This window comes from Lissotriton vulgaris, chromosome 3_1 (genome assembly GCF_964263255.1).
Source record: "Lissotriton vulgaris chromosome 3_1, aLisVul1.2, whole genome shotgun sequence".
NCBI lineage: Eukaryota > Metazoa > Chordata > Amphibia > Caudata > Salamandridae > Lissotriton > Lissotriton vulgaris.
In genome coordinates this window covers 1,106,449,815-1,106,471,456 of record NC_141689.1, presented here as the reverse complement: position 1 = coordinate 1,106,471,456, position 21,642 = coordinate 1,106,449,815, and the positions used below count along the sequence as shown (strand labels likewise).

The 21,642-nt window shown below is 44.6% G+C and overlaps 1 protein-coding gene across 1 annotated transcript in view; it reads right to left on the bottom strand.

Annotated features, from left to right (window-relative positions):
- Positions 1-8,835: 8,835 nt before the first annotated feature.
- Positions 8,836-21,642, bottom strand: part of LOC147727495 (uncharacterized) — a 507,629-nt gene continuing 494,822 nt past the window's right edge. Inside the window, exons 9-10 of the mRNA XM_086963127.1 lie at positions 15,852-15,895; positions 8,836-9,493 (exon numbers count right to left, since the gene is read on the bottom strand). Of these exons, the coding sequence (XP_086819253.1) occupies positions 9,213-9,493; positions 15,852-15,895 (325 nt within the window). The 3' untranslated portion in view covers positions 8,836-9,212. The remainder of the gene's footprint in view (positions 9,494-15,851; positions 15,896-21,642) is intronic.

Below are 21,642 nucleotides of genomic sequence, written 5' to 3'. Positions count from 1 at the left end.
TTTTCTTTGCATTCTGAGATCTGGAGTTCTGTTTCACCGATTATAAAATCAGGGCCATTATTATAGACAGGGTGCACTGTGCCTGTTTACCCTATGGCGCACCTTTAAGTATTACCAATAGTGTGCTGCACACAGGGCAGCCACAAACTCATGATATGCCTGGGGCAGCGCATTAGTGAAACATAGAGCAGAAATTGTAATCAGCCGCTCCGTCGTTCTATGTGCAGGTGGCAATCCACACGCACTTCAGAGGAACTTGATGGCATGCTGTGTCTGAGGCATGGTTTTGTCTTAACATTAGGCACTCTTCCTACCATCATGAAACGTGCTATTTATACAAGAATAGGGGCATATGTACAAAGAAATGTCGGAGTCAAAATTGGCAGCACCACGCTCGTACATTTTCAAAATGCAGGGATTCACCGTATCTACAACAATACTGCGCACCCCTGTGTCTTCCCTAGGCTACAATTAACTGCCTAGCGCCAATGCAGGCACCCTTGCAGGCAGCCTTGCACTTGCAAGGGTGCCTGCGTTGCAGGGATCGATTGTTTATGTGCAGAAGGTGCAGAAGGTGCAGAATGCAGCACACATAGAAAGAACACCTTCCTGCACATAAACAATCATTCATGGTGTTTTGCTCTTTCTATGTATTCACATAGAAAAAGACAAAACGAGGAGAAATAAATGTATTTCTCCTCATTTCACCATTCTAACGCCTGCTATTGCATGGCGTTCGTTTTTGGCTCTTCCTCAGATTTACAGATCCTTGTAGATCAGGGGCAGAGTCAAACAGCAATGGGTCTTGCAGTGGAACGCCCCCAGCAACGCCCATTGCATGCCCCTTTCACGCTAAGTAATGCATGTAAAGGGGTCATATTTACAAGGTGGTGTTAAGCCACAAAAAAGTAAATATGGAGATGGGCATAGCACCACCAGAACATCACTGAACATGACGTTCTGATGACACCATCCCCTTGTAACTATACCCCACTGTTTCCTTATTTTTCTCTGTATCTGGGGCTTGTTCTTTACACGCAAGGGTGTTGAGAGTCAATGCATTCTCACCACTTTGTTTTCCTTTTGGGTAGTCAATGTGTTTTTTACTCCATGGTTTTATCAGGTGCAGGACATCCCACTCTCCCCCTGTGCTGGGTGAAAGCAGTGTGTTCAAAGGTGTAAATGGTCCGGCTCTGTTTTCTTGGTGTATTTTGTAGAGAATGAGCATGCCCACGTATGTAAAAAGGACGAGATGTCGATTTTACCTCTTATTTTCAAGGGCACGTGTGCGATGTTCGAAAGACAAATATGTAGAGCTGAAAAGAAAACAAGTTACTTACCTGTAACTTTGGTTCTCCAGTATTGGTAACTTTCATAGATTCCCATGCTTTTGTATCATTCCCCGTCGTCGGAATAGGAGTCTCGGTAACCCAAAATAACATAGTAGTAAGTACAAAAGAGAAAGAAAAGGCCTAGGCCTCATTCCCTTTTGTAGCATATCCGCCTCTTTTTGTAAAAGAGACCAAACTAATCATCAGCCAATGAGAAGAGCCTCACCCCTTAGAACCCTCCTGAAGGAACCTCAGAGCCTCAGATGTTCGCAGCCGTTGTGTACCAGTAACCATATCTGCTGGAGGCTGAGCTTTTCTTGGGGAGGAGGGTGGGCGCATGGGAATCTGTGAAAGTTACCAATACTGGGGAACCAAAGTTACAGGTAAGTAACTTGTTTTCTTGCCCCAGTATTGGAACTTTCATAGATTCCCATGCTTTTGTATCAGAGTAGCAAGCAGTAAGCAATACAGCACATTTTGTGGCATAAACATACATTGCAAAAGCCATCAGTATTCCAAAGATACAAAATGTGCAGAAAAGGAAGGAGGGATAGAAAGGAAAGCTCACCAATCAGTGGAAGAGGTTCCTCAGGACTGCCTGGCCCACAGCCGTGTCCTCTTGCGTCAAGGATTCCAAGCAGTAATGCTTCGTAAAGGTGTGCACGCTGCTCCATGTTGCAGCCCTGCAAATGTCTTTGATGTGCACTCCTGCAAAGAGAGCTGACGAAGAAGCCACAGATCTTGTGGAATGTGCTCTAATTCTGCTGGTCAGCGGCTTACCCGCTGTTGAGTGGCAATAGAGAATGGCACTTGAGATCCATCTCGTAATACTTTGTTTTGAAAGAGGGAGGCCCTTGCGAGGACCACCAAAAGCAATGAAAAGTTGTGAGGATTTACAAAATTCCTTGGTGCGATCCAAATAAAATTTCAAGCCCCTTTGCACGTCCAGAGAACGCAGTGACCTTTCTGCTGGTGTGGAAGGGTGAGGAAAGAAAGATTTAAGAATTAATGGCTCATTCAGGTAAAAGTCTGAAGGTACCTTAGGTATGAGCCTTGGATTAGTTTGTATTACAGTATTCCTCTTGAATTGGAGAAACAGCTCCTGAATCGTGAGAGCCTGTAGCTCCCCAATGCGTCTTGCAGAAGTGAGGGCAAGAAGGAGAGCCAATTTCTATGAAAGGAATTTCATATTCGCCTGATGTATAGGTTCAAAAGGGTTCTTCATGAGTTGCGTGGGAACCAAGTTCAGTTGCCAAGTAGGAGGCGGAGGCCTCACCGGGGGATAAACTCGAAACAATTCCTTGAGAAATTGTTTAATTATTCTTGAAGACCAGAGAGAATGTCCAGATGCTGAATGTCTGTATCTAGAAATTGCCGCTAAATGAACCTTTTTTGGATGAATGCGCCAGTCCTGTTTTAGCTAAGAACAAAAGATAAGGCAGAAGTTGATGAGGTTGAGAAGAGAAAGGATCAACGCCCTCTTTCCTGCACCAAATGCAAAATATTTTCCATTTAAAACGGTAAGTTTTATTTGTAGAAGGAGCTCTACCCTGGGAGAGAACCTGTCTTATTTCATTCGCGATGGGAAGGTTCATGAATTCTCGCTGCTTAGGAGCCATGCTGTCAGGTGCAATGAAGCTGGATCCAGATGCCAAATCTGCCCCTCGGACATCGTGAGAAGGTCCGGAATAGCTCGCAAGGGAAGAGGAGGGACCAGCAACAACAGATGGAGTTCCGTGAACCAGAACTGTCTCAGCCAACCCGGAGCTACCAAGATCATCTTGCATGGCTCCACCTTGATCTTCCTGATGAGTCTCGGTATCATTGGAATGGGGGAAAGGCGTAAACAAATGCCCCTGACCAGGCTATCGAAAGCGCATTCCCTAATGGTCCTCGATGGTGAAGCCTGCTTGCATAAGACCGGCATTTCTTGTTAGTTGGAGTGGCAAATAGATCTATTGAGGGCTTGCCCCACTGTCGGAAAACCTTGTCCAGAACCATTTGGTCCAGTTCCCACTCGAGACTGACTGAGGATAGTCTGCTTAGTCTGTCGGCATGTTCGTTTAAGATCCCTGGCAGATGTTCCGGCTGCAGCAAAATCTCGTGAAGGATAGCCCATTCCCAGATTTCCTGAGCTTCCTGAGACAACAGGAGAGACCTGGTTCCTCCTTCTTTGTTTATGTAATGCATGGTCGTGATATTGTCCGTCCGGATGAGAACCTTTGAACCTCTCAGGCGAGGGAGAGTTGCTTGAAGAGCAAGCATGATCGCCCTGAGTTCTAGGAGCTTGATGTGAAGAGGACGGTGCTGAGGAGACCAATGTCCACAGACATGAAGGTCCTGCAGTACTGCCCCCCAGCCGTCCAATGATGCATCCGTCATCACGACTGGAGGAGATGGATCACTTACGAAGGATAGACCTTGGTATAAGTTTTCCTGCTCCGGCCACCACTAGGCAGCTTTTTTCATTGTTGAGGTGATGGTCACTTTGTCGTCGAACGAACCGTGAATCTGCTATTGAGCTGCTCTTGAAGAGGGCGCATCCTCAATCAGCAGTGAGGAATCAGAGGAATGCATGAGGAGATGACTCCAAGAAGGGATTTGTAACGGCGTACTGAAAGATAGCTTCTTTTTCTTAAGGCCAGTGCCATTGTTTGCCGTTTTTCCTGTCTTTCTAAGGTTGGGAAAGCTTTGTTGAGATTTGAGTCCAAGATGGCCCCCAGGAAACGTGCAGTCCTGGACGGAACCAGAAATGACATCTCCTTGTTGAGAGTAAGACCCAGATTCTGAAAAAAGGTTTGTACATGCATTGACTGCTTCCCTCGCAGCCTCCCTGGATGGAGCCTTCAGCAGCCAGTCGTCCAGGTAAGGGAAGACTTGAAAGTGATTCCTCTGTAGAAACGCCGCCACGGGTACCAGCTCCTTGGTGAAGATTCTTGGAGCTGAGCGAAGACCAAAGGGTAAAACCCTGATTTGAAAGTGGCTCTTGGCTACTGTAAACCATAGAAACCTTCTGTTTGCAGGGTGACTAGGTATGTGAAAATACGCATCTTCGAGATCGAGCGTTGCCATGAAATCCCCTGGATTGATGAGACGTAATATGTCTTGAAGGGAGACCATGCGGAAGGATAGGGAAATGAGATATGTGTTGAGCTCCTTTAGTGTCTTCCTCACCAGGAAGAACCCTGAATGGAATCCTTCCCCTCTTTGAGAGGAGGGGACCGGCTCTATAGCACCTTTCAGGAGCATCTGATGAACTTCGAGCCGCCGGAGACGTAGATGTTTTGATGGAATGGCGGCCGGGGGCTTGGATGGTGGGATTTGTGTGAATTCCAAAGTATGGCCCTTTCGAATGATGTTTAGCACCCAACGGTCTGATGTTATCTTGGGCCAATTCTGAAGGTATTGAGATACCCTGCCTCCTACCGATGATCTTGTGGAGGTGGGCACAGTAGGAAGAGCCAGGATGCCGCTATTGCCTCTTGGACGTATCCCATCCTTGGAGATTACTTGTTTTCCTCTATTATTCGATCGAGAGAAATTCGAGGATTGGCTCTGTCTTTGTTGATAAGGCTGGTGGTATTGTTGTGAGCCTGATCCGTACGAAGGGTATCGTTCCTGCTGGTAAGAGCCTCTGTACGTGGTACTCTTACCTCTGGCATCTCTGAAAGGAGCTTTTCGGTACTGAAGTGTACCCAGAGACCTCGCCGTCTCGGTATCCTTCTTGAAATCCTGGAGAGTGTCATCGATATGTTTCCCGAACAACTCCTCTCCATCAAAAGGAAGATCCAGGATTTTATTCTGGATTTCAGGTCTGAACCAAGTCGCCCTGAGCCATCCCTGGTGACGAAGAACTGCAGCACCAGCTAGCGATCGAAAGGCAGTTGTGGCGATGTCCATGGCAAAATCAATTATCTCCATTGACGTTGCCTCCCTTTCTTGTAAAATTTTCTTTGCGTCGCCTTTTGACTCTTGAGACAGTTGACCTAGATGGGGCGAAATGTCACACCATAGTTGGCGATCATTCCTGCCCAATATTGCCAAGGCATTTGCTGCCCACACCAAAAGACTAGCCATAGAAGAAAATCTCTTCCCAGCGTTGTCTAACCTCCTGCCTTCCTTATCTGGAGGAGTTGTTAAAGGAGCTGATAGGTTGCTTGACTTCCTCTGTGCAGCTTGCGAAATCACTGAGTCCGGTTTAGGGTGCCCTGTCAAAGACGCCGGACCATCCTCAGGTGCCCTGTATTTCTTTTCGAGGCGCGGTAGTACAGGGACCACTGTAGCTGGGTTCTTCATTGCTTTAAGGCCTTCCTCCCAAACATGCCGAACAATGGGGATAGATCTAGTAACCTTCTTATATGGCTCTTTAAAGTCATATAAAAAACACTTGGTGGTAACGGAAGGCATTGGTAACTGAAATCTGCTAGAGGCCCTCTCCATCAACTTAGGGAACCCCCAGATATCCACCGGAGGGGAGTCCACCGGATACGGACATGGTGAAGCTAGGTCTGGGATGATACACTCGTCCCATTCTATGCCTTGATTTGGTCTGCCATCAAAGTTTTGATCCTCATCCGAGGAATCATCGTGAGTGTCCAGTGGTATTGAAGGTACCTGTGGAACCTGTGTTTGCGGCTGAGATATCACCTGAGCCGGCAACTCTGGAGAAACCTGTGCAGGGGTTGTAGGGACCAGCAGGCCTTGCGTAGTCGGAATAGCCGCAGGCTGTGAGCATCTGGATTTGTAATCCTGCAGCATGTTGTGGGGATCCTGCAAGAGCGAAGATGGTACAGACACCATCTCCTGCCTCGTATACTCCTGTGACTGAGCAGAATGTTGATTCCCACGTTCCTGAAGGTACTCTTCTTCGGAATCCGTCTCCTGACATTTTACTAGAAGCTGGGAAGGACTGTTTGCATATCCATATGAGTCCTGGTCCTCCTCATCTGAGTCATCATCATCCTCTTCCAACAGCAAAGCTGGAGGTAAGGGGGTAACTCTCCTCGCGGACGTCATGTTAGGTGTAATCCGTCTCATGGAAATAGTGATTATTTCCGTCGACGACAGTATCGTTGACGATCCCGTCGACGATGGCGTTGTTCCTGGTAATGCTGCCGTCGTCGACGACGGAGTAGACTTTGTCGACGAGCGAACTATCGACGACGAGATGGACGTCGTCGACGCCATCGACGACGAGATCGTCGATGCTCCTGCTGCCGTCGTCGTCAATGTTGTCGTCGTGGAAGCACTCGACGACGATACTGTCATCGTCACCGCCGTCGAAGAAATCTTAGTCGTCGCTGCCGTCGTCGACACCTCGTCGACGTCACTGTCCCTATCGTCGACGACCCCGTCGACGCCAACGATCCCGTCGACGTCGATCGTACCGTCGACGAGCCCGTCGACGGTACCACCTTAACTTTAGGCTTCAACGCCTTCGTCGACAAAGCCTCAACTGCGTCGTCGACGACTTGGAACTTCTGTCAGACTTCTCAGATGACTGAGAAGGAGGGTTCTTGAAGGCTGGAGCAGTCTTTCTCCCAGAAGAAGGTGTAGATGGTCCCTCCCTCTCCTTTTTACTGTGGTGAGGAGATTCGACTGGACCTTGGCTCTCAGACTCTCTGGGGGTCTTTTTTGAGGCCTTAGATGGACGCTCCACAGAAGGTGAAGGGGAAACCCTACCCCTTTTGACTGACCTTCTTGAAGATGAGGCTGAAGAAGAGTCTTCACTGTCACTGGAGACTGTGTTCTTTCTGGGCTTCAACTTCTGGAGCCAGGTAAGAAGCCTACCCTCACGGTCCCGGAGGGTCTTGGTAGAAAAGGTGCGGCAGATCTTGCAGTCCGCAGCCTTATGATCAGGATAGAGGCAATATATACAATCTTTATGATTATCCTCAACAAACAATCTTTTCTTGTCACAGGTGTAGCATGGCTTGAAAAGGGCCTTCTTCTTCTCCTTATCAGACATCCTGGAAGGGACAGCCAACAATTCTGAAGAGAAATCCTGAAGAAAACACTTGAAAAGAGTTAAGATTGAGCAGAGCTCAAAGGAGACTCCCCAAGCACAACGTGCGGTAGAAAATTCAAGGCTCTGGGGTTCCTTCAGGAGGGTTCTAATGGGTGAGGCTCTTCTGATTGGCTGATGATTAGTTTGGTCTCTTTTACAAAAAGAGGCGGATATGCTTCAAAAGGGAATGAGGCCTAGGCCTTTTCCTTTTCTTTTGTACCTACTGCTATGTTATTTTTGGTTACAGAGACTCCCATTCCGACGACGGGGAATGATACAAAAGCATGGGAATCGATGAAAGTTCCAATACTGGGGCAACAGGCAGTTCTGGAAGGCAAAGGCGCGGGTGCCATAGCGAAGAAGTCAGACTTTTTAATTCTGTGCTGTCGAAATGCATTACCTACTCGAAGCAGAAGGTCTTGGGTGTGCAATTTCCTGGTTGTTGATAGTCGTGAGCAGAGAGTATCACGTGGCCTATGCACAATCCAGTGTGTGACTGTGTGGGGGGGGAGGGGGGAGTCAAGCTTTGTATTCCTTTCTGCATTGGGTGAGGTGTGTTTATCTCAGCCTAACTAGCCCAAAGCAGGAGCTATGGGCGGCTCTGTATCGCACCCTATTATGTATTGTGTAAGTGTAGAGAGACAGCCAAACTGTTTCCAGGAGGATCTGGGCGGGCCGCATGTCATTTACTTACCTTCAAGAAAATTGTGCGCCTATCCTTAGGGCTGTTGGCCAGGTTGGATAGTTGATGGTTGCTCCATTAATCCACATCCAAAGCTGCCCCATGGTCTTTAACCTTTCATGGTTTCCAGGCGTCTGCCCTGGAGCAAGTAACCAGAGACCAGCACTGCTCACATAGGTCACACTACTGTGGCATCACCCTGCTCATTAAGATGGGGAAACCAGGAATTTACAAAAGCAATATAAATACCATGAATGGTTGCTGGAGCACAGCATTTTAAACTTAAGTTGAGCTTCACTTCTCATCTCAATTACAGTTAGAAGCTGCCATGACATTTCTAAATCACAATCTAACTGTCCATTGATGCATATGCAGTATTGAAAGGGTAAGCCAAAAGGCAATCCGGGCACTTGTAAACTCTTAGGGGAAGCAAGAATGCCACTGTGAGCCTGAACATCACACGATTGATGTCTTACCCCGTTACCTAAGGTGCTAGCCAGCCTCCTATTAGCTGGTGAGGGACTTGCTTTCCCTTCCTGTTGTTGCCTGGTTGACCTCTGGGACCAGGAGTAGCTAGGGATATATGCCAGAGATTAAGTAACAAAGGGAAAGCCAGTGCAGCAGCTGCTACTCCTGGCTAGCACTGAATGACAACCGTGAATTAATCAATGGTTTACAAACTATGCATTGGTTTCTTTCATAAATGTACATGGAAAGTGGCCTTTCTTTCGATATTTACTTTTTTTTTTAGCTTTGTGCCCTAACCCTTTCACGAAGACTAAACAAACCTTCGAAGTATCCTTTTCTTTCTGTTTGATGGAGTGTTTATTTCTTTAACATTTTACCATCTCGTAGAACACAGCCATGTATATTAAGATCTCATCATGTACAAAAACGTTACTGCATATAGAGAACAATACATATTTTCAGTGTTTGAAGAAGTGCATCACACTACATCAGTAATCCACAATATGTCTCCTTAATAGATACAGCCAGTTAATTTTGTATCTGCATTTATAGTCAATGGTAGAAGTCACGACTTCTTTGTTTTCCTGTTTCTATATGAATAATAATAATATTTAGAATATTTCTACACATATACGTCATTGAGAATCAGGCTAAGGGAAAAAAATCACAACAGGCGAAATTCAGTGAGATCTAATAGTGTGGAGGCATTTATCAGGAGTGTAATCTACTGAGTTTGCATAGAGCGGGAGACAACAGGAGAATTCGCAGCCCGGACCTCGCTTGCACCCAATTCCTTGACCTCCTTATCCTCCAAGGAGGGTTTTCCGGCTGATGTCGAAGAGCTGGCGAAGCGTAGGTGGGCCTTTCCGTTTAATGCTGCGATGGGTTTCCGCTTCTGTTCAATAGTTGCTTGCCTGCTGGGAGTAGTCACGTTGTCGCTGCTATCTAGACCTGGAGCTGTTTGTTGCCACATTGGCACGTGCTGCTTTACATCTTTGCTGTTTTCTAAGGATAAATAAAAGCTGGATTAAAGACACTGTCCTAATATTTTACATTGGATTTTTATTCATTTACTCTAGATCAGAGAGGTCTTCAAATTTGGGCCGGGCCTGTTGGGATTGATCAATTCATCTCAGGGTTTGGCCAAAAGGAGCATTTACATTCAGGATGGGTGTGTGTGTGCAAATATAGGGGTGTGAGTGAAAGTGCATGTGTGTGTGGGAGGCACTACGCCCCCTCCGTGGTAAATATACCGGGCATCACTGGCTTCGTTTTTTTTTTTCAACTGACAACAACATGTAATTACCTGTAAATGAAATGTAATCATTCAGCAGTTAGGAAAGCAAAAATGAAGCCCATTTTGTTGTAATACTGAGTGTGCTGGAAACAGAGGTACAGATTTACGTTGCCTGACGCATCTCTGCAAATCGGCAGAGATGCGCCAGGAAAGATACGCCACGCAAATCCATCCTTGCCCCACCCATGATGCGCCGCATTTACAATGCGGCGCATCATGGTGCAAGGAAGGGCAGATGCGTGACGCATCTTTTGGCTTACGGGGGGCATTGATGGAGTCGTGTCGCAAGCCCGAGGCAACTCCTGCAATGCACAGGGGCCACCCATACATTACATGGTGCGTCACCCCTTACGCCTGCTTCAAGGAGGCGTAAGGAATTGACGCTTTGTAGGTAGCAAGGACCCCCTGATGTGGATACGACTCCTGGGTCAGGGACAACAATTTTTATGTAATGGCATATACCCAGGCAGACTTCAAATACAAAAGCTGGCTATATGGTAAGATATAAACATAAATGTATACCAGATAAAAAGTAATGCAATGGACTGAAATGATATCAAAATAGATAATTTTTAATAAAAAGATCAATAAATACACTTATTACATAAAATACTCAATAAAAAGAATCATGTGGCTCTTTTGTAAACATATATTAGAAGCACATCATGATACGTGAAAAAAGGATCTTTGTTTTCCTTTTTATGAAGAATAGGGCTGTGTGTCAACGCGTTTCGACAAAGTCTTTTGTCTTCATCAGGACTAGTAGATATTCAGCCACTTTTTTTCTAAAAAAAGATTGTGACCAGAAAGGTTCAATGTAGATGAAGGGAGTAAGGCACCTTTCCTTTAATGACCGGAATCGGTATGTGATAACTGTTAAAGCAGTGTTCTCTGCTACCGTCTTACTTCTACCTCCACCCACTATCCGTAATTTCTTTAAAAGGGGAAAGAGACCTCAAACATCACCCGTCAATACGGTGGTTAAGTGTGTCGGCGGATGGATATGTTGTTAATCCGTATGTCTTCAACATTCGTGCAATGTTTTGAAAAGACGCGGTAATCTTTAGGGGTTAATGCATTTCATCGGCTCTTTCAAACTGACGGCTGCATTTTGGGTGAGACGTACGTTGGCCGGGATACACGCGTTGGCCGGGATAGGCACACGTTTGGATAAGCGTGCTGCTCGAGACGTTTCTACCTCCCTCAACGGTTCAGGTTGATCAAATGGCCAGCTTTTGTATTTGAAGTCTGCCTGGGTATATGCCATTACATAAAAAAAGTAAGGAATTGACGCATCAGCGTTGGGAAAGTGACTCAGTGAAATCTTGTCGATTTCACTGAGTCACTTTCCAGGGGCGTTCCTGCGACAGAACGCCCCCCCTGCACTGGAACGCCTACATGAAACCTGACGCAGGTTTCATGTGGCGCAGGGCCTTACACCGTGACGCATCTCCATAGATGCGTCACGTTGTAAATGCCTCGTAGGGATGCGCAACGTTTACGCCGCCTTGCGTGACGCACCAGCGGCGTAAACGTGGAGCAAGGGGCTCGTAAATCTGTCCCAGATTTTTAAGTAGTCAGTAAATGTTCATGGGCCCGATTACGAGTACAGCGGTCCCTAGACTGCCAGACCCGCAGTGGCGATCTGACCCCCCGAATACAAGGTTGGTGTTAGAACTGCCATAAGCCTGATGCAAGACTGTCACCACCGACAGGATCCAAAATCCCGACGGGCAGCTGTAGGGAAAGCGGTGATCAATGACAGCGGTGTAGATACCGGCACTGCTGTGCTGATCACAACCTGCCTTTCCGATGCCCTGTTCATGGCAGGGACCACGCTGCAATAAGGTAGACGGAAAGGAAGGAAAAGGACCCTAAACAGGGCACCAGGGCAAATTTGCCCATGTGGGGGTTGTGCATGAGGGCACTAGTTGTGACTCCTCTGCGTGCACTGTATACCATGCACGGCTTGGTACATGGTACACAGTGCACTGACATGCAAGTGCCGCTGCCACGGCACCGGCATATGCTTTAGGCTCTTTCTATGATCTGAAGCATGCCGCTGCCGTGGCACCGCCGACACAACACCGCTAGCCTGGAGGTGTTATCGTAATCCGGCAGTCGGAATGCTGCTGGCTTAGCGGCCTTCTCCTGAACATTGCAACGGCGGTCCAGCGTTTGGACCACTGATATCGCAATAAGACCCCATCTTTGTGCAAAGTTAGTGACCATTTCAATGGAAAATACGCTGTCTGTAAATGGCAATGCACTACCACATGATGCTTTAGTAACATTCAAAAATCACGCCCCTCATGTCCATTAAAGTTAGGCGGGTAGCGAATGTTTGTCATTTTGAAAAGTGGGTTGTGGTTCTAAAAAGTTTGGGAACCACTGCTCTAGATATTCATATTAACACATGCTAATGGTCTTCTCTAACATATGGTAGATGTTTATTGTTCCAGATTCTTTTCATACCCAATATGTAGGCACTGTCATCCATATTGGTCATGTGAGATATGGAAAACAAAAAAAGGAAATGCTACAGCAAAAATAGTTCATGATGGTGTTTTTATTTTTAAGGCCTGGCTGAGAACAACTTTATCTCTCATTGCTTCAAAGAGGTATGCACAACAAAGGAGTCTCTGTGCAAATTTACATACAAATGGTGGGGAATGTGCGTTGTTTTCTGCCTCTGATTGCTATTCCTTTAAGTCTAGCTGAAGCTTTTCTCTCGCCCCAGCATCAATTATGCACAATGAACATGCTAAGGACAATAACCCGTCACTCTACATCCTTGTAAGAGTGATCTGTTATACAACCTGTTCGGCCAATAACATATTACACTGACTTGTATCCTACAGGCAGTAACCCACCACAATCCATTGTATCCTAGGCACAGTAACTGAGAACAATGGGTTGAATTCTAGAAGCAACCACGCAGCATACTGCAACGCACTGCAACAAAACTGACCCACTACATTAGAACATATGAACATTAATTCTCCATGATGCAATGCACCATGGGTTCAGTAACCCAATCCAATGCACTGAAGTAGAGTGTGACATTAACACATCCCACTGTACCACTAGAACAATAACAGACTACACAGAGGTGCCTTATGTTGACTTTAACGTGCCAAACTGCGCTACATTGTAGGTTCATTAACCCATCACAATGCAATGCACCTTAGGGCTCCTAAATCACCAACCTGCACAAATAGACACAAACTCAACAGCCTTCACAACATCCTATGGACATTGCATTACTTCACTAAAGCCTTGGCATTCTAGAGAATGTTACGGTCCAGACTAACCTAGTCACACCACAACATTTTATTGAACCCTAGCAAAAGTGACCCGTTTACATTCCTAGGCCCTGGGCCCATTACAATGACATGCATCCTTGGGGCACTAACCCACCAAACTGCATTCTATTCTAGCCCTACTGAACTGCTACGCTGCTGTGTAACATAGGTGCATTAGCATAGCATAGTGAAGTGTATCCTAAAACCACTGACAAACTGTTGCCATATAGGGACACTAACCCGCTGTGTTGTAATGCACCCTAGGGACAGTAACCCACTCCTCAGTCAGCACTGTGGACTTCGAGCACTGACCACACTTCACCACAAGGACACTAACAGACCAAACAAAGCTGCACTCTAATGCCACTAATACACCGTCCTGCATAGTACCCTGGAGACAATAACACACCACGATGCACGGAATTCCAAGGACAATAACCCATCACAACGCACTGTATCCTAGTGGCACTAATTCACCACAATAGATCTTATGGCAATGTAAAGACATTGTCACAGCACTGTAATCTAGAGTTGCTACCATCTCGAGCGGCACTGCGTCCTATGGACAGTAATCCACCTCAAAATAGCGCATATCACAAGTATTGTAAACAAATAATGGAACTGTAAAATAAGTGCAGTGTTATCTTCTCGTTTCCAAGCAACATGTAAAAATATGCTTTCACAAATCGCGTACCAACAGGTAAGGTAAAAAGTATGCTTGGGCAAATAGCTTACCAACATGTAGAAACTTAAAAGCATGCTTGGGCAAATAGCTTACCAACAGGTAAAAAGTATGCTTGGAAACACAGAGCTTACTAGCAGGTAAAAAGTATACTTTGGGCAAATAGCTTACCACCGTCAAATAAAGAAAAGCTGGTAAACAATTTCTAAACGAGTGAACTTATAAGAATTGGAAACATGGTCATCTGGTAACTGAGTAACAGAGTGGACAAAACAACTGAAAAGGATATATTTGTCACAAGGGCTACATCACCAGAACCAATGATTATAATCCTTTTTTGTCACACCTTTCCAGGATTTACTATTTATAGCCAACACCAATTTAAAAAACAAAGGCTTGTTGGGAGCGAGTGCTGCCACTCTCTCCTGGCTTCCATAAAATAGTGTTTCAATCTATCTGCGAATTTGAAAGGGTGAAATGCATTAAAATGGGTTTATCAAATTAATTCCAGTTGGTTTTACATCTTTTCAAGCCACTCATCTTAATTAGGTTTTACAACAGTTCATGGGCTGGGAAAATTGGTAATCCATTACAATTTTATTGAATTCAATCTTTCTGATCTTGCTTAAGGAATTCTCAGGGCTGATGTGTGGCCATATTGACATGAAGAAAATAATGACTGAGAGTCTCTTGGGTTAGGACATAATTTAGGTGAGAGCAGTAAAGGAATCCCCTGAGGAATATCTCAAACTCTAAACATAAGAGCATAGTGCAAGTGCTCACTAGAACTTCCACAACTGTTGGTAAAATGTTGTCTTATATATAGGTACTGCTTCAATATTTCTAGATCTCCTTAAGATATTTCTGTAGAGATGCACTGCTTTAGATTTCTCCATGTAAATTTTAAGGCATGGTGTTATTACCAGGTGTCAGCTTTTGTATGTAAACGTAAACAGTCCTTCACTCGCTTGCACCAATCTCTTAGTTGCTTTGATCATCTGTTGGACGCATGTTAATGTTTATGAGATGACTTTCCAAGGTAAACATAATAATGACGCTGGGGGCGCCTATTTCCATTTACGAAAAAAAGTGAAAAATGTGTTCCCTTTCTGCCAGATACACATACACATTTCACTACCTTTATAATTAGTAAATACTGAAGAGTCGTCAATAAGATTTTGAAGGACCCTAGAATAAAGTCCTTATTCCACTAAATGTCTGCAAAGACAGGTGGCAAGCTTTTTTACCCAGGGATCTGTGACAACAAAACGAGCTTCTACAGGATGACTTAATACTCACCGGTGAACTCTGAAAGATATCATGAATGAGTCTGTTACAACCCCTAAGTTATACTAAAAGCTGCTGAGTTATGATCACCTTTGCAGCTTTAGAATCAAGGGGTGAGTGCAATAGAGGTCTCTTACTGTTCTGGTAACACTGTGAAAATCCACGAAGCTTAGGACAAATACTGGACCAAGACACCATACCCCATGAAACAATGCAGTATTGAGCTCCCTAACAAACTCTAGGCTGTCTGCAACCCCAGGTTTGGTTCTCAAACCTGCTACACTGCCACGAGTATTTTCCAAGGAGTTATAACTGTTTTCTCTCTGGACAAATTTCTCAATGGTTCTTGAAGTTTTTAGTGCATGGTCCCTGAGCTTTAGTCATTCAATGTCCTCATCAATCCACCAGGGCTCAAAACGTCAAATCAGTTTTCACAATGAGTTTCAGTTTCTGTTTGTGGTTGTTTGTTCATTTCCTTCATTGGTATGAAACTTGCTGGATCTGTGGTCGTTGGCATCATATTCGTCACTTTTTTTCTGGCGGTCATGAGGATGGTCTGGATTTAACTTATTTTTTGGTCATGGAAAATGAGCAATAGTGTGCTTTCAATTCATAGAAAAAGGCTTAGGTAAACTTTCTAAGTTCCCACTGACTGGGGGAGCGATTACCAGTGGTTAGGTTATGAGTAGGCATTCCTCCCATCACCTTTTTTTGTGTTTAATGTAATGACGAAAAAAAATATGAGAAATGCAAATTATTAAAAGATTCATAATCACATTTCCATTCACTTACCCTGTCTGCCGTTCATTTTCGCTTCAGAAATTCGACTTGGAGGCCTGAAAATGAGAACAGAAGACATGTCAGAAACATTGTGCGATACAAATTACAATAGTACATTTATAATGAGGATACAACTTTTAGGGCAAATTTCCGGTGCATTACATGTAACAAGCAAGAGATTACTCTCTTCAGTCAGTTAACGCAATCTATGCCATGGGATCTTCCATTTCAGTGCGACTCGTTTTAGAGAATGTTTCCATGGCCCATGACAGTAAGTAAGAATATTCACAGAAGAGGGTCTCAACCAATTAGGCCGATTTCAAACCACTTAACACTACCTAGCTGCTAAAGCCTTATTCATGGCTTTGGGCACTGAATTATGCTTTGCCAATATGATGAGGGTTATTTATTTCTTCCTCAAAATGCAGAAAACTATTTCAAATATTTTCTTTTTAGAAACAACAAAAATGATTTACTTTACTTGCTTTGTGTGGCGCTGAAATGTCTCCTTGTGGCACTCTCTGGGGCTTAAATGTTGAGCTCATTACAAGACCTTAATTCAGAAATGGCCAGTGTTTTTTTTTTCAGAACAAATTTTATTGTTGTCGAATTGCATATAAGACACTGTCCCTCAATACATCGAAGGACTAGCGAGCAAGAAACGGCCAGTGTTTGGGAGAATTAAAAATTATTAATCATGGGAGAGCAGCTTCAGGATTGGCCTGAGCGCCCCGATCAGCGCTCCAGGACAGACTGGGAGTCTGTGCTTGCTCTCTCCAACCCCAGCAATGCAGCTACGGCTGGAGAGTGGTTAACGGCGCATGATGGTTTGGCTGGCCTGAGATAGCAGGCAAAACCATCATGCACAGTGAAGGAAGTGCATTACCACTTTCCTCAGTGCCGTCATCCCTCAGGCCCTGCCTTCAATTTCAGCAGGAAAGGAAAAATAAAAAAAGTGTTGTTTTCTTTCTCCTTTCCTGCCATTTTGGGAGGAAGGGGCGGAGGGGGGGGGGGGGGGGTGTTAGGAGCCGCCTCTGCCTTTAGTCTAGCAAACCCGATGCTCAGATATGTCTGGGAGATCTGCCAAGTCGGATGATTGGACAAACTGTAGTATTCTTGCATGATGTTTTATCCCCTATGTTTCCGTAACTACATTTATTTTGGCGATGAGTTGGCGACTTGTTCACGCTCTACAGTGAAAGGAGCTCAAGATAGCATTCACAAATAGTCAATATGTTGGAGGAATTGGTTTGTATGGGTCTTGTCCCACTACATTTGGTTATGGGTCTTGTTCCCATTTACACTAAACATGTTACAAGGAGACACTTTCCTTGCGTGCGTAAGACACCTTGTGCAGCATGATCAATTTTGATGCAGGGTTGGGTTCCCTGTGTGCATAAGACACCTTGTGCCGCATGTCGTTTGTTTGTTGTTGCAGGGTTTTATCCTTGTGTGCCTCCTCACAAGGAGAGCATTTATGTTTTTTTCAGGTTGTCCCTTGTTTATGGTGGAGGCAGGACATTGGGTTTCAGTCCCTTTGGTTCACACAACATGTTCTCCTCACACGGAGAGCACATACGTTACAGGTTGTCCCTTGTTAATTGTGGGGGCAGGACATCAGGTGTCAGTCCCTTTTGTTCACATGACATTTTCTCCTCCTAAAGTTGTTGTCCCCTGTTTTGTTGGGGTAGGATATTGGGTTTCAGTCCATTTAGTCCACATGTCCTTTCTTCTTACATGGAGACAATACATTTTGACGTATATTTATTTTCCTTAATTGAGGAGGGGGATGGGTATTCTGTATCCATCTTTCCTTCTTGTCTTTGGTTTCTTTCCCTCTCGTGATGCAGAGTTCCCGTCATCCCTGGGTCTGGGCTTTTGACTTTGTTTTAAATAGTTCATTTCCACTTCATGATATTGGAATTTTTTCCTTCATCTTCGGGTTGTGGACTCTTTACTATTTCTGTGTTTTTATGTTTGTAGTTTAATACATTGGTTTCGTTAATTCTCCTTTTCAATAGGGAAGAGATATGTAGTATTCTTGCATGATGTTTTATCCACTATGTTTCTCTGTCCTAGCTGCTCAACCTGTGTGTGTCTTATATATGGAATGTTGGTGAATGGACCTTTAGTAGAATGCCTGGGTGACTGGATGAGGAGTGACAGTTGGTGAATGGGGCTGAGCAGCTAGCAGGCTCTTCCTGGTGGGGCTGCCCTACAGGACTTATATACCTGTTAATAATGACCAACCTGTTGATAAAGACTTACTGATACTACCTGTGAATAAATCTACTTGGATTACAACTTACCAGCGTGTCATAATTACTACACAAACATTTATAGTATCCTTGTTAGAGGGGTCTGGTGTCTTCCTGCTGGAGAGGGTGATCCTGGACGTTTTTGTGAAAAGTGAATTCCTCTTTGAAAAGGATTGACTTCAGGGTTTTCTTGTAGGACAGCAGGGTCAAACAGCTCCTCAAGTGTGTCCAGATTTGTTGGTCCACTTCTCTGATAGTTCTGCTCCCGGTACTGATTATCCCGTGGGAAATATCAATGTGTCTAAATGTCAGGGTCTAAATATCGAGGCTCAAAATATTGTGAAGTTACGTATATATAGGTAAGTATAGATTTATTTACTCCAAATATATGTCCCTTGGCAGTACCGAAATCTCCATGGTAGGTAGATGTGGATTTATGAATAGCCTACATATGCTTTTCGTCTCGATAATTTGGCCCTCTCTTATGTCGCTAAAGGCACATTCAGTGCTACTCAGTGGTGTGAACCCAAATTTCTTCCAATGCAAGTCTTTATTTGGGTCCAAATACATTAGAGCATGAGCATAATCTCGCTCTCCATGATGTTGACCAGGTAGAGGAAGATGACACCATGGTTGGTTCTTACAACAGATATTAGCGCCCTAGGAACCATGGGTCAGATTGTCTATTTATTTCTTGCAAATTATTGGTCGGAATCTGCGACTAGTATTTTTGAAACCAGCGAATCATTTTCCAAAACAATCTATCTCTAAATAGGGTGGTGTGACACTTGGCATCTGCTATGCAAGCACTATGCACAAAACATGTATAGAGACAACACAGACTGCAAGTTTGAAGGTGCAACAGAACTCTCAAAAGACTTTCAAAGACTATTGCATTCAGGAAAGTATTCTGGAATAGCACTGTGTTCCAGGATTTAGAATTGATATTTTGAACATTGGTTTTATGTGAGTTATCCACTCCTAGGAGATGAACTGTAACCTGCACATTTTTGCTCAACCAGAGAAACAAGAAGAATCCTCATTTGTACAGATTTGTTTATATTTTCTCTAGTCACAATATGGTATTAAGGTATCCACATTTTTCTGGAAGGGATTTCTTGTTGTTACAAAGGAAGGTTAATTTACTAATGCGTGTTCCTTATGTTACAGCTGGTGAACTTGTTATATTAACAATCAACTCAACCACAGATTTACTTACAAATAATTTGTAGGTAGTTATTGACTTAGAAACCATATTTGAAGGAGTTTAGAACATTGGAATGTTGAGAGCGCCATTGAAGACAATGGAGCAGCAGCGGCCTATATGAACTGGTATAGGCCAGCTGCACTCAACATTTAAAAGTTCTAATACAAAGCCTCTGTCTTTCTCGTTCCCTGCCTCTCCAAAATACATGAAGCATGCAGGGGAAAGTAAAATGCAGAGGCTGTGCTGCAGGGCACACCAGAGCCTTTCCCCTCCCTCCCCCCTAGCTCAGAGACACTTGAATACAGGAAGGAGGGAGGGGGGAGGCTGCTCTGCTTCTGGTTGTACCTGGCTTGGCTGAACTAGAAAAAGCAGTTCAGTTAAGCTGGGGAGAACCAGGGGCTGACTTCAGCCTCTTTTCTTGGTTTGAACGTTCAAAATCCAACAGCCGTCGCCCTGCGTGCGCTTAAAGTTGAAGAAATTCACAGCAACAGGTGTGAACAAAGGCTTCACGAGCCCGAGGGGATTTAAACTCCCTCGGGCTCAGTGAGGCCTCTGTTTTGCTAATTAGAACATTCTGCCCTGAAGGGGCGGAATGTTCTAATAGCTTCAAAGCCCACCGTAGCTGGGCTCTACTGGCCATCAAACGGCTGCTCCATTGTGAAATGCTTGAGCGGGCTTTTAATGGCCGGTATAGCTCTCTACGGCAGGCTATAATGCTATACTCAATATATGTTTAAGTCTAGGAAGCATAGAGTTTTAACCCTCTGCAGAGAGTCAGAAGTACAGAGATTTCAGCCAGCTCCACCATATGTCATATTGGAGTTAGTGAATTGTAACTTTTGTTAATATATGTTTAATTAAGTTTCTTCACAAACACTCAACAATTAATCTAACAATTCGTCAGAGCCTTTCAACATTGAATCATTACAGAAGAGTCATCAAAGTTACCACAATACACAACTATGCCTATTCAGTTGTTTGCACTGCTATTACATACATCCAACAGCCACTTAGTTCCAAAGACTTTATCACTATCTGGGGCCTAACCATACATCACTCTATTCATGGGAGTCTTTTGTCAGGGGAGTAGATTGCATTTCAGGATGGGGCCTCCAAAGCATACAGGGCATCTTGTGGTTTGTCATCTTGCCCGTTCAGCTTCATTCTTGTTTCCTCTGCTATAGTCCATTCTGAAAAATCTCTTATTCAATTCTCTATTAAATGTTTTTCTAGGTGTTAACCAGGAGATTGCAATACGTCATTTCTGGTCCCCTCCTTGAATCTAGTCTGGGAAGCATTCCCTGCATCATATATTGTTCTGTGTATAAAATTGAAATATTGAAGATGGAGCCCGGCATTACTCAATGCCTTCTTTATCAGAATAAGCTTTTCTCGCCATTATTTATCAATATATAGTATCCCACAATCTGCATTCAATTTCCCTCTTGCTGTCAGCTCAGGCGGCATCTGTAGAGCTCTATAGAGCCATGCCTTACAGCCCTAAGCCTAATCTGCCCCCACCAGCAGGCCCATACCTCAGATTCCCTCAGTATAATCTGTGCCCCCCAGAATTGTTGTGTTACCCTACATAGAGCAGGAATGTAGAGGAACTATTCCTCATCTACATTAAATGTTTTGATTACCTTATCTAGGAAATAAAGTGCATCTATTTTTAACAGATCAACCAGTGTCATGTAGTTGCCCTCCTTCCATTTGTACATATCAATCTCCCCATTTATTCCCATAAAGGGACTCAGATGCCATATTGGCAGTGGCGGCTCCTCCGCTAAATCGTAGGCGCATCCCCTCACTGCTTGGCATGCAGTGAAAGAAAGGAAAAATAGAATGATAATAACTTGATATTATTATCATTTTATTTGTTCCTGCAGCGGCATCTTTGCAGAGCAGGGCGGGTCTCCTCAGCTCACAGAGCAGGGGAGGAGTGGTGAGCACACTGTAAACGCACATGCCGTTTTGGCCTGCCGTCTTGGGCCGGCCAAAGCGTCATGGGCACTTAACATGTTCTCCTCCCAGGCTGTATTTCAGCCTATGTGGAGAACTTGCCCAGGCCACCATTCCCTGGCTGAGCGACGTGGTTCGGTGCTCATACTAATCACAATGCTGCATTGCAGTGTTGTGATTGGCTCAGGGGAACCTGGGTGCTTCCTGATCGTTACCAACTCGGAGATACGACGTGGGAGAGATGTTACAAAGTTTTTTTTGTGTTTTTCCTTCTTTTCTTACACCCCCTTACTCTCCCTCCCTGCCTGCCACCCCCAATCCGTGTCAGCCGCCACTGCATACTGGCAAGTATTGCAGGTTTGGATAGGCGTTACCA